The 11935-nt window shown below is 42.7% G+C and overlaps 1 protein-coding gene and 1 pseudogene across 1 annotated transcript; one reads left to right on the forward strand and one right to left on the reverse strand.

Moving 5' to 3' along the window:
- The first annotated feature begins 330 nt into the window (after positions 1-330).
- On the forward strand, positions 331-1266 carry LOC115638006 (olfactory receptor 14A16-like). The gene has a single exon (XM_030539607.1). It carries the CDS (start codon positions 331-333, stop codon positions 1264-1266), a length of 936 nt encoding a protein of 311 aa, XP_030395467.1.
- A 7501-nt stretch (positions 1267-8767) lies between these two features.
- LOC115638007 lies at positions 8768-9535 on the reverse strand (annotated as a pseudogene).
- Positions 9536-11935: the final 2400 nt, after the last annotated feature.

Raw genomic sequence — 11935 nt, forward strand, 5'->3', positions numbered from 1 at the left:
TATTTAATTGAGTGGAAAGGTATACAGAACCCTAAAAAGCAGTTGGTCCTTACTCTGTTTTCCTTCAGCTTGGTGTAAATCAGCAGCAATCTCATTTGGTCAATGGGGCTGAATATCCTCTCACTCTACCCAGTGTAAATCTGGACTAACTCCACTGGAGTCAGTGGTTCTTGTACTCCCCTTCCCATATTACACCAATCTGCACAAGCCAGGGGTCTGACGTCTGCAAACTAAAGTGGTTTTCACAAAAGAAGAATTATTTTACTGAAGTTATCGTGACCATTGCCCTTCTCCCCTCCAGAGGCAGCGTGTGATGTTCTGAGGAAGAAAATGTCCAACCAAACCACCTTGACCCATTTCCTTCTCCTTGGATTCTCAGACATTTGGGAGCTGCAGATTTTGCACTTTGTGGTGTTCCTGGTGATTTACCTGGCAGCCGTGATGGGGAACCTTCTCATCATCACAGTCGTAGCCCTCGACCACCATCTTCACACTCCCATGTACTTCTTCCTGGTGAACCTGTCCATTATAGACCTTGGCTCCATCTCCGTCACCATCCCCAAATCCATGGTCAATTCCCTAATCAACTCCAGATCAATTTCCTATGCTGGATGTGCCATCCAAGTCTTTTTCCTCATCTTCTTGATGGGAACAGATTTTTCCTTCCTCACTATCATGGCGTACGACCGATACATTGCCATATGTCAACCACTGCACTATGAGAGTGTAATGAACAGGAAAGATTGTGTCCAAATGGCAGCCAGTGCCTGGATAGGTGGAATTCTTTATGCTGCACTGCACACTGGCAACACATTTGCAGTAACTTTCTGTGCAGGCAACATAGTGAATCAGTTCTTCTGTGAAATCCCCCAGCTCCTCAAACTTGCCTGCTCTGACTTGTACCTCAGGGAAATTGGGGCTCTTATCTTTAGTGCATGCATAGGCTTAAGCTGTTTTGGTTTTATAATTGCGTCGTATGTTCAGATCTTCAACACAGTGCTGAGAATCCCCTCTGAGCAGGGCCAGCATAAAGCCTTCTCCACTTGCCTTCCTCACCTCACTGTGGTTTCCTTGTTTGTTTTCACTGGTATCTTTGCCTACCTGAAACCCACCTCCAGCTCAGCATCAGGTCTGGATCTCGTTGTGGCTGTTCTCTATTGCGTGGTACCTCCTATGATGAATCCGGTCATATACAGCATGAGGAACAAGGAGATCAAATCTTCATTGAGGAGACTGACTGTGGGGAGGCTATTCATCAAGAATTAATTTTCTGTCTTTTTCAAATAAATACTCTTTCAGTTTATGTCTCACAGTCCATGTTATTTACTTCCATGACCACACAGTTTATGCAGAAGTGGACAAGATTCTGCTCTCAATTGCCCCCAGTGCAAATCCAGATTAATTCCACTGATGTCAATGTATTTGGGCTGGTTTACATCATCAGAAAATCTGACCCAATTCTGGAGTTAATATGGTGTGCATTTCATAGGAAGGAGAAATCAGCATTTCATTCTGTGCCCAAGCAATGCCTATTAAACTGTGTTGCCACTTACAACTGTTCCATGGACACTAGAAAGCAAGGAAGGGAGCTTCTTTCCCTTTTGTGTATTAATTAAGGTCAAAAGGGATCATCATGGTAATCGAATCTGACCTCCTGCATATTTCAGGTCACAGAATGTCACCCATCCACTCCTGTAATAGACCCTTAGCCTGTGGCTGAATTAGTGACATCCTCAAATCATGGTGTAAACACTTCTAATTACAGAAAATTCACCATTTACACTCATTTAAACCTACAAGTGACCCATGCACTATGCAGCAGAGGAATGTGAAATCCCTCAGGGTCTCTGCCAATCTGACTCCAAATATGGCAATCAGTTAGACCTTGCGCATGAGGGCAAGACCCTCCAGGCAGATTCCTGGGAAAGAATTCTCTGTAGTAACTCAGACTCTTCCCCATCTAGTGTCTCATCTCCAGAAGCTGGCGATTTTTGCTACTGGTAGTTGCCGATGGCCACATACCATTGTAGGCAGTCTCATCATGCCATCCCCTCCATAAGCTTATCAAGCTAAGTATTGAAGCCAGTTAGATTTTTTTTGCCCCCACTGCTCATCTTGGAAGGCTGTTCCGCATGACATCAATGGAGTCAGACTGACATAAAACTGGTATATGTGAGAAAATAATCAGACCTTAACATTTAGGGCTAGATCCTTAGCAAACCAATGTAGTTCTATTCATTTTGATAGCACTTAACCAATTTACACTCTATGGGGATCTGGAATACTGATTTCAATGGAGATATATCCATCTACATGTATCAATTATAAAAGCTACATAGGGGTTTGTCATAAACGGATAGTTAAGAGTTAATGGAACAGAAGTACTTCATATCTCTTTTGCCTGTAAAGGGTTAACAAGATCAGTGAGCCTGGCTGTCACCTGACCAAAGGACCAATCAGGGGACAGGATACTTTCAAATCTTGAGGGAGGGAAGTTTGTGTGTGTGCTGTTAGTTTTTGGTTGTTGTTCTCTCTGGGTTCTCAGAGGGACCAGACTTGCAACCGGGTTTCTCTCCAATCTCTCCCATACAGGCTCTTATAAGTTCAGAATAGTGAGTATTAGGTAGATAAGGTGAGTTAGGCTTTGTTTGTTTTCTTTATTTGCAAATGTGTATTTGGCTGGAAGGAGTTCATATTTGTATTTTGCTGAAAGGATTTTAATTTGTACTTGTATACTTAGGCTGGGAGGGTATTCCCAGTGTCTATAGCTGAAACACCCTGTACCTATTCCATTTTAAATTTACAAAGATAATTTTTACTCTTTTTCTCTCTTTAATTAAAAGTTTCTTGTTTAAGAATCTGATTGGTTTTTTTATTCTGGTGTGAGACCCCAGGGGACGGGGTCTGGATTCACCGGGGAACTGGTGGGGAGAAAGGAGGGAAGGGGGAAAGAGAGGCTAATTTCTCTCTGTGTTAGGATTACTGTCTCTCTCAGGGAGAGTCTGGGAGGGAGAGAGAGAAGGAGAGCGGAAGGTGCATTTTCCTCTCTGTTTAAGATTCAAGGAGTTTGAATCACAATGATCTTCCAGGATAACCCAGGGAGGGGAAGCCTGGGAGAGGCAACGGTGAGGGAAAGGGTTTACTTTCCTTGTGGTAAGATCCAGAGGGTCTGAGTCTTGGGGCTCCACGGGCAAGGTCTTGGGGGGACCAGAGTGTACCAGGCACTGGAATTCCTGCTTGGTGGCAGCACTACAGGTTCTAAGCTGGTAATTGAGCTTAGAGGAATTCATGCTGGTACCCCATCTTTTGGATGCTATGGTTCAGAGTGGGGAATTATACCATGACAAGGTTGAACACAGGGCCCGTAGATTTTCAAGCAGGATCCCATAATCCCTAGGCTACAAGCACTAAGTGAACTAGTATAGAGACTAAAACAGACTCATTAGCTACTGTATAAGCTCTGATCACTAGGAGAGACCAATAAGCCACGCTGTGTTAGCCTGGGTTACATGCACATTTCTGGAGTGTGAGGATCTGAGTGACCGTGTGTACCTGAGAATAAACGACAATAACAATGACTTGGGATTATAGGGAATGTCTGGCCTCCAGGATGTGTGAGGTGAACTGAGTTCAGATAAAGCAGCCACACAGAGTCACTTATACAAATGCCACCTACTGGTCTCTTACAAATCTCCTCTGTGCCCAATCCCCAGAGTTCATGAGTCTGTCACACCCTTACCAGGGAGCCTGCCTGTTTAGATCAAGCTGCAGGGAATCCCACCCTTACTTCTGGAGGTCCCTGGTACAACCATAACGTACCAGCCAAGATACTGACCATCATATAAGTGCAACAGGGGCCCTATTTCTATATTTGTCCTAGAATCATAGAATAGTAGGACAAGTCCAATCCCCTGCACTCATGGCAGGGATAAGTATTATCTAGACCATCCCTGACAGATGTTTGTCTAACTTGTTCTTAAAAATCAGCAGTGATGGAGATTTCACAATCTCCCTAGGCAATTTATTCCAGTACTTAACCACCGTGGCAGTTAAGAGGTTTTCCCTACCTTCCAAGGTAAACTGCTCTTTCTGCAATTTAAACTCATTGGTTCTTGTCCTATCCTAGGAGGTTGAGGAGAACAAATTTTCTCCTTCATCCTTCTAACAATCTTTTATGTACTTGGAATCTGCTATCATGTCCCTGTGACACTCTGTGCTCCACAACAGTACCCTGGTACCCCCATATTTTACATGGTTATATGACTATGATAGAAAGCAACAAAGAGTCCTGTGGCACCGTATAGACTAACAGACGATTTGGAGCATAAGCTTTCTGGGGGGAATTACCCACTGTGTCTGATAAAGTGGGTATTTACGCATGAAAGCTCATGCTCTAATATATATGTTAGTCTATAAGGTTCCACAGGACTCTTTGTAGATTTTACAGATCCAGACTAACACTGCTAACCCTCTGATACATGACTATGATAGGTTTCGTACAAAATATGCCTTATGAAGTATCATTTAAAAATCATAAATATCCTGTTGCATTGTATGTACTATCACTGTATGGGAAGTTATGAAGTTTGCTATGTATAATACTGAAGTATATTGTAAGATTGGAAACACCTACAATCAGCCTTTCGGGTACAACGATGGCAAAGCCAGCCAACTTTGATGGCCCATTAAGGGGAAACCACACTACCAAGGACTATCACAGGATCTGTATACAATGAAGGCTTTTCAGAGGGAGCACATAGGGAATGGAGACTTCTTTACTCACATCATAGCAAAGACTCTTTCCAGAAAGCTGGAGGATGCTATAAAGGGGGGGAAATTATATCATCACTTGGTCTCACTCCCCCCCTCACCAATTGAATGCCTGGAAAGACATCTTGTGGACAAAGGCATTGAATGGGGGAGATGGTCCCAGGCTGAAAAGAGGAATCTCAGTCTGAAGGAATTATACTGTCATGGTGAGATAGTGTTTGAGTCAAATTCTTTCTTGTTGTAGAACTCAGATTGTGATTTTGCTTTTATTTCTTGGGTAACCAATTTTGATCTTTACATTTATTACTTACAATCACTTAAAATCTCTCTCTCTATAGTTAATAAATCTGTTCTATGTTTTACCTAAAACTGTGTTTTTCTTGAAGTGCTTGGAGAATCTTTTCAGTGTACAGAAGCTGGTGCACGTTGACTTTCCTTTGTAGAAGTGGCAGATTGGGTATTAAACTTTCACTGGAGAGGCTTCTGACCAGGTGTGACGGGGTGTACCTACCCTGAACCAGCTCCTAAATGGTTAATTGTGCTTTTCAGGCTGAGGAATCCCCAGCTCTTTGACTCTGCTGGGCATGTTCAGAGGCAGAGTATAAAAGGAAGCAGCCCAACTCAATGTGGGCAGGCTGCTGAAGGGGGAAGAGGCAGACTGCAGGCTCTTTCCAGGGAGCTGCTACAGACTCCAGATACAGATCCACAGGATGCAGAGCTTCAGATGGACCCCAGACTGCCTAAGTAGCCCAGAGAAGGATCTGTGCTAACAAGAGCTATGCCACTTGAGGACCCCAGAGATCCAGGGGAGTCATAGAGCATTGCTGGGGGAGAAAGGGTAGGAAGCAGCCCAGGGGATGTATACTGTTCTCTGGTGAGTGAACTGGGGAACCAGTTAGCATGTTTCAGGAGGATGCCCACTGACTCAGTGGTAAATACTCTGACCACTACTAGGGCCCTGGAATGGGACTTGGAGAAGAAGAAAAGGCCTGAGTCCCCCTACTCTGGGTACTACACACCCCTGAGTGGTGCCTCACTTCCCCAAGAGGCCACACAATTCCACAGAGTGTGGCAAATTTATTGACTCTGGTCATTAAGACATGCCGCCTTGACTGGAAGGGTCACTTTATTGATCTTCCTTCCTGACCTGGCTTCCCAGGAGGTATGTTGTCTGCCAGAGACCTGTATCTGAGACATTATGGAAGGATTCTTTAGGATCATCCACCTCTCTGACTACTACTACTACATCCAAGCAGAAAGTAATGGTATCTGCAAGGTATGAGCCTGAACAGATCATCTGTGACTACTGGGCTCTGGAAGTGAGGGTGAAGGAGCTGGAGGCAGCTGGTGTTATCTTTGATCCTCCCAGATGAGGATAGGGGCCCAGGCAGAGACTGACACATTCAAGAGTTGAATGCCTGGCTGCTTGGATGGTGTCTCCAGGAGGGCTTCAGCTTCCTCAGCCATGGAATACTGTTCTGAGAAGAATGACTGCAGAGCAGAGTTGGGGTCAATCTATTGAAAAAAGATAAAAAGTATCTTTGGCTACAGACTGGTTAACCTAGTGAGGCTGACTTTAAGCTAAGTTTGAAGGGGGCAGGAAACAAAATCCCAGAGGTAGTCCAAAGCATGGAGACCTGGGTAAAGGGTTGAGATCTGGGAGAAACATGGGCCATCTTATCATGAACAAAGGAGACACAAGAGGGATCACAGAGGGGAAATCTAACAGACATCTAATATGGGAGATATGGAGAATAAAAAGAAAGTACTAGAAATACAAGTAAAGAGATTGGTGTTGTGCATCATCTCCTTGGCATGACATGAGTGTGCTCACCCAACATCCCAATCATTCAAACAGGAATTGTCAACCCCATATGAGCAGTGTCAGCAGAGACCAAGGACCAGTCCTGATCTGAAGGGAACACCTCAGAAGTGGGAGAGGCTAGTTCAATCTCCCAGTCCCAGTCACTTCATGTTCTCTCCAAGGACACTGTGATATCCATCAAAATGGACAATTGTTGCCAATCAAATGTGGTGGGTTATGTAGGGATGAGTTCAAAACTGGGACATACAATATATCAGTGTGTTGTGTGACACTCCAGGTCATTTTAAGGATCCATTCATGCTTGTATTTGATGTCTTCTTGTTATGAAGGCAATATTTGAAATGTTTGGAGTCATATTTGCAAATGTAACTTTTTTCTGCAACCCAAATTACACCATATTTGCACATGCAAATTAAATATTTAGGCTGGAATTTCAAAGGAGGGTGATGTAGTTATTGCACTAGATATGAAGTTAGAGGAACTTGATTCAGGTCCAGGTCCTCAAAGGTTTTTAGGCCTGTAATTCCCATGTGCCTTGGCGCCTTGTTTTGCCACTGGCATATTTAGTGACTTTGGGCAATAGCCAATACCTAAGAGCTGGTTGTCTAATTATGATAGGCCCAACTGAAAATCACATCCAAAAGTCCCCCATACTCCCCCCCCCAAAAAAACCCCAAACCTAACAATATAGGTTTAGCTGTAAAACTTCAATGGGTCTTCTCTAATATTTAAAGTTAAGCACTTGCTTATGAGTTTTTCAAGATTAGTACCTTAGTTCAGAATATTCAAAGGAGATGAGTTTTAAATACATATGCAGTATACACAACCGTGCACAAACATGGTTTAATAAATGATAAATAATAACAACAATAACAATGCAGCCAACTTTTATGATCTAGACACAATTGGATCCTTGTGTGGATGAGAGACCATTGGCCAAATCCCAATCTACCCTTTGAAGCAAATGGCTAAATCCCATGTGTTATTGGTTACAAGGTTAGAATAACCTCTGCATTGTGCTCTGGTCTTTGAATGCAAACCCGCATGTCTTCATCTTGTGCTTGTCCCTCTTTTAGAGTTGAATCACGAAATTTTCCTTCTCAAACTGGGTCCCAGGTTACAGCAATTTGTGAACCCACCATTATTTCTCCCACCATACTTAGTACCTGCAGTTCTTCCCACAGGAGCTGTGACCAGTAGTAAGTTGAGTGACTAGCCCGGCCTTCACCATACAAAATACTATTTATTTATCACTGTAAGAACAAAATGTAACATAAGAAAAAATATGAGCAATTCACTGCAGTAGTTCGGTAGGATAAAAATTTGGGTTTATTACTCAGACTCAGTTTGTCTTTAGGAAATATTGCAATAGCTTTCTCTTCCAAAATGCCTTTCCACTATAGCAAGAAGAATACAGTATTTATTTAAATAAAAAAGGTAATACACATAATTATATAAGGATGTAGGATCCCTAACACATCATACATAAGACAATAAAATCCTATAAACATTAAAACAATAATTTAAACAGGAACTCAACTATTAACACACCTACAGAAAGTATTTTTAATTCTTCATCATTGAGGAAAGGAAAAGTCCAAGTCTTCGAGAAAGCACCTTCAAAGATATTATGACATTGAAGCCTTGAATAAATGACAAAATAAATGGATATCCACATTTAATCAAACATATTCCACCCTGCCAACCCCACTAAAGTCACCTAGAATAAAGAAACAACTCAACCAATGAATCTATAAAATGACAACATGAAAAAGAAACAAGCAAACAAACAAGCCAAACCTCTGATAGCCCAACCACATTTTTTATCCCAAAAAAGGAGAAGCACCACAAAGTTAATGAAGTCCACTACTGACTTAGCTATGGCTATTGATATTCTGTGCAACATGCTCAGATAGCAATATGATGTTAGCAGTAAACGGCATATAGATAGGTGTGTATGTGCATTCATGGATTGATATTTAGATTCTGATATTAGTTACACTAGTGTAATTCTAAATTTTCTCATTTTACTTCAGTGCAGTTAGTCCAGATTTTATAAATTCATAAATAGATTGCACCCTATATTCTTAAGGATACAATGTTGTCATCAGTTGATTATATTCATAAAGAAGCTCAGAATGAAATCTCAATCAAGTATCAATGACGGACATTTTAATTCTTGGTGAATAACCTCCAAACAATCAGTTTCTTTAATGCGGCTTTGATCTCCTTGTTCCTCATGCTGCAGATGATTGGATTCATCACTGGAGGCACCAGGGAACAGAGAACACTCACCACAAGGTCCAGAACTAATGCTGAGCTGGAAGTGGGTTTCACATAGGCAAAGATGCCAGTGAAAAACATCAAAGAGGCCACAGTGAGGCGAGGCAGGCAGGTGGAGAAGGCTTTACGTCGGCTCTGCTCAGAGCAGATTCTCAGCACTGCTTTGCAGATCTGAACATAAGACACAATAATAAAAACAAAGAAGTTTAAACTTAAAAATGCACTGAAGACAAGAAGCCCAACTTCAATGAGGTACGAGTCAGAGCTGGTGATCTTGAGTAGCTGCAGGATTTCAGAGAAGAACTGGTTGATGACATTGGACTGACAGAAGGGTAACTTGAAGGTGTTCCCAATGTGCACTACAGAGTAGACAATACCAGTAATCTAGGCACTGGCTGCCATTTGGACACAAGCTCTCCCGTTCATCAATCTCTCATAGTGCAGTGATTGGCAGATGGCGAAGTATCGGTCGTACGCCACGATGGTGAGTAAGGCATTATCAACTTCAATGAAGACTATGAAGAGAAAGACTTGGGTGACACATCCAGGATAAAAAATCACCCTGGTGTTCATGAGGGAACTGATCATGGATTTGGGGATGGTGACAGAGATGGAGCCGAGGTCTATAATGGACAGATTCATCAGGAAGAAGTACATGGGGGTGTGAAGATGGTGGTCAAGGGCTACGGCTGTGATTTACTAGATGTCGTAACTCTCCTACTCAGATCTGAACCTCAGAGTTCAGAACATGAGAAGCTAGCATGAGATCTCCAAAGCTGAATTACTAGCTTAGATCTGATACCGCTGCCTCCAGCCAGAAGATTCCAGTGTCTGGCTCAATCTGGTCTCCCCAAAACCTTCCCTGGGGGACCCCAAGACTCAGATTCCTTGAGTCTCACAACAAAGGGGAATAAACCATTTCCCTTCCCCCTCCTCCCCTCCAGGTGTTCCCTCCCTGGGTTCCTGGAGACATATACAGATTCAAGCTCTGTGAATCTAAACAAAGGGATTCCATCCTCTTTACCTCCTCCCAGATTTCCCCGCCCTGGGGACCCTAGGATACTCCCTGCTTCAAGTCCTTGGAACACAAGTACCAAGAGATCTAATCTCTCTTCCCCCTCACCCAGAGGGTATGCAAAGTCAGGCTTAGTAAATCTAACACAAAGAGATTTTCCCTCTCCCTTAGTTTCTTAGCCTTAACCAGTGAAAAACACTCAAACAGGTCTTAAAAAGAAAGCTTTATATAAAAAGAATGAAAAAGGACATAAAAGGGTCTCTGTATCAAGGTGACAATATACAGGGTCAATTGCTTAAAGGAAAAAATGAATAAACAGCCTTATCCAAAAAGAATACAATTTAAAACATTCCAGCAACTACACACATGTAAATACAAAAAAACAATATAAACCTATTGTCTTACTATCCTTGTACTTACAACTTGGAAACAGAAGATTAGAAAGCCTGGAGATTCCTGTGGTCACTCTCAGAGCCGAGAAAGAGAACAGACCAAGAACAAAGGACTCACACCCAAAACTTCCCTCCACCCAGATTTGAAAAAGTCTTGTTTCCTGATTGGTCCTCTGGTCAGGTGTTGTTTGTTACCCCTTTCCAGGTGAAAGGGGAATTAACCCTTAGCTATCTGTTTATGATACCAGGCCTACCAGGTAAATCACTAGAAATACCACAAAGTGCACAATCTGCAGCTCCCGAACACCAGAGAATCCCAGGAGAAGGAACTCGGTCAGAGTGGTTTGGCTGGACATTTTCTCTCTCAGTTCATTGTATGATGGCTGTGGAGAGAAGCACTAAGATAGTGGTGGGGATTACAGTGAGAGAGGGAGTGCCACTGATTCCACGCTGCAATATCTCATGATGTGAGTGTCAATGATGAACAGCACTTATCACTGCTCTTAACCAGGGGTGGTGAGTTATCATATATGCGCCAATTGGCATGGGTCCCTTAATGTCAATGGAATTGTATAAGTTTACATCATCCAAAGATCTGGCTCAGGATGTGGCTTGATAAAATGCTGTGTGAAGGATGAGGCAAAGCACCTCCAACCCCAATGATCTAGCCAAGATATTTCCACCATTGAGGAAACATGCAAACTTGGATGTGGAGGTAATGTATTAAAAAGCCAATGCCTGATTTCAAGTTTCTGAGAAGTTATGACATGAAATAATAGAATCTTAGAATATTAGGATTGGGAGAGACTTCAGGAGGTCATCTAGTCCAACCCCCTGCTCAAAGCAGGACCAGTTCCCAACTAAATCATCCCAGCCAGGGCTTTCTCAAGCTAGGCCTTAAAAACCTATGAACTCAGAAAAAGCATCCTCAATGAAGCTCAGTTGAAAGAATTCCACTGCAACATCACATAGACAGCCTCCTGCCTGTTTCCAAAACTGATCTGTCGCACCGTATCCCAGCTGCATTTTCATCTCAGTGTGATGGGGAGCTAATAGCATCGCTCAGCTACATCTGTGTTGTATAATTCCCCTCTGTGACTGAATATCTGGCCTTGGCCATTCAGTGGCCATTAGGAGACTTATTTTCTATTCCTGGTTCTTTCATAGACCTGCTGTGTTACCTTGAACCAGTTACTTACCCTGCTCATACCTCTGTTTCCCCTCCCTCCCTTTCTCTGTCCTGTCCACTTCAGTTGTAAACTCTCTGAGACAAAAGCTGTGTGTTACTATGTTTGTATGCTCTCCACTTGAGTATTTCTGGTTAGCAGGCATCAGTGTGAGACAGAGGATACGGTGCTAGAACAGGAGATCTGGGGTCTAGCCACATTGCCCTCTCCTATGTCATTGAGCAGAGACAGGCTTTGTTTGGGGGCTTCAGCTCTCTGTGCCTCAGTTTAAAGGTGACTTCATGTATAAAGCATAGTCTGAGGATAGTATTATTGCCACTTTCTCAGTTTTACCATTCTGCACAAATCTCTTTGAAACAGCAATAAATGAGATATTGGACAATATCAATGTTGGCCCACTGGCTTAATTATTAGTTTCTAAACTGAGGAATTCAGATATTTTCTGTGTAAATCATTTCAAAGG

Source organism: Gopherus evgoodei, chromosome 21 (genome assembly GCF_007399415.2).
Source record: "Gopherus evgoodei ecotype Sinaloan lineage chromosome 21, rGopEvg1_v1.p, whole genome shotgun sequence".
NCBI classification, from domain to species: Eukaryota; Metazoa; Chordata; order Testudines; family Testudinidae; genus Gopherus; species Gopherus evgoodei.

Bases quoted from the DNA above. Each gene is read 5' to 3' on its own strand.
- LOC115638006 (XM_030539607.1), top strand. From the start codon at position 331: ATGTCCAACCAAACCACCTTGACCCATTTCCTTCTCCTTGGATTCTCA.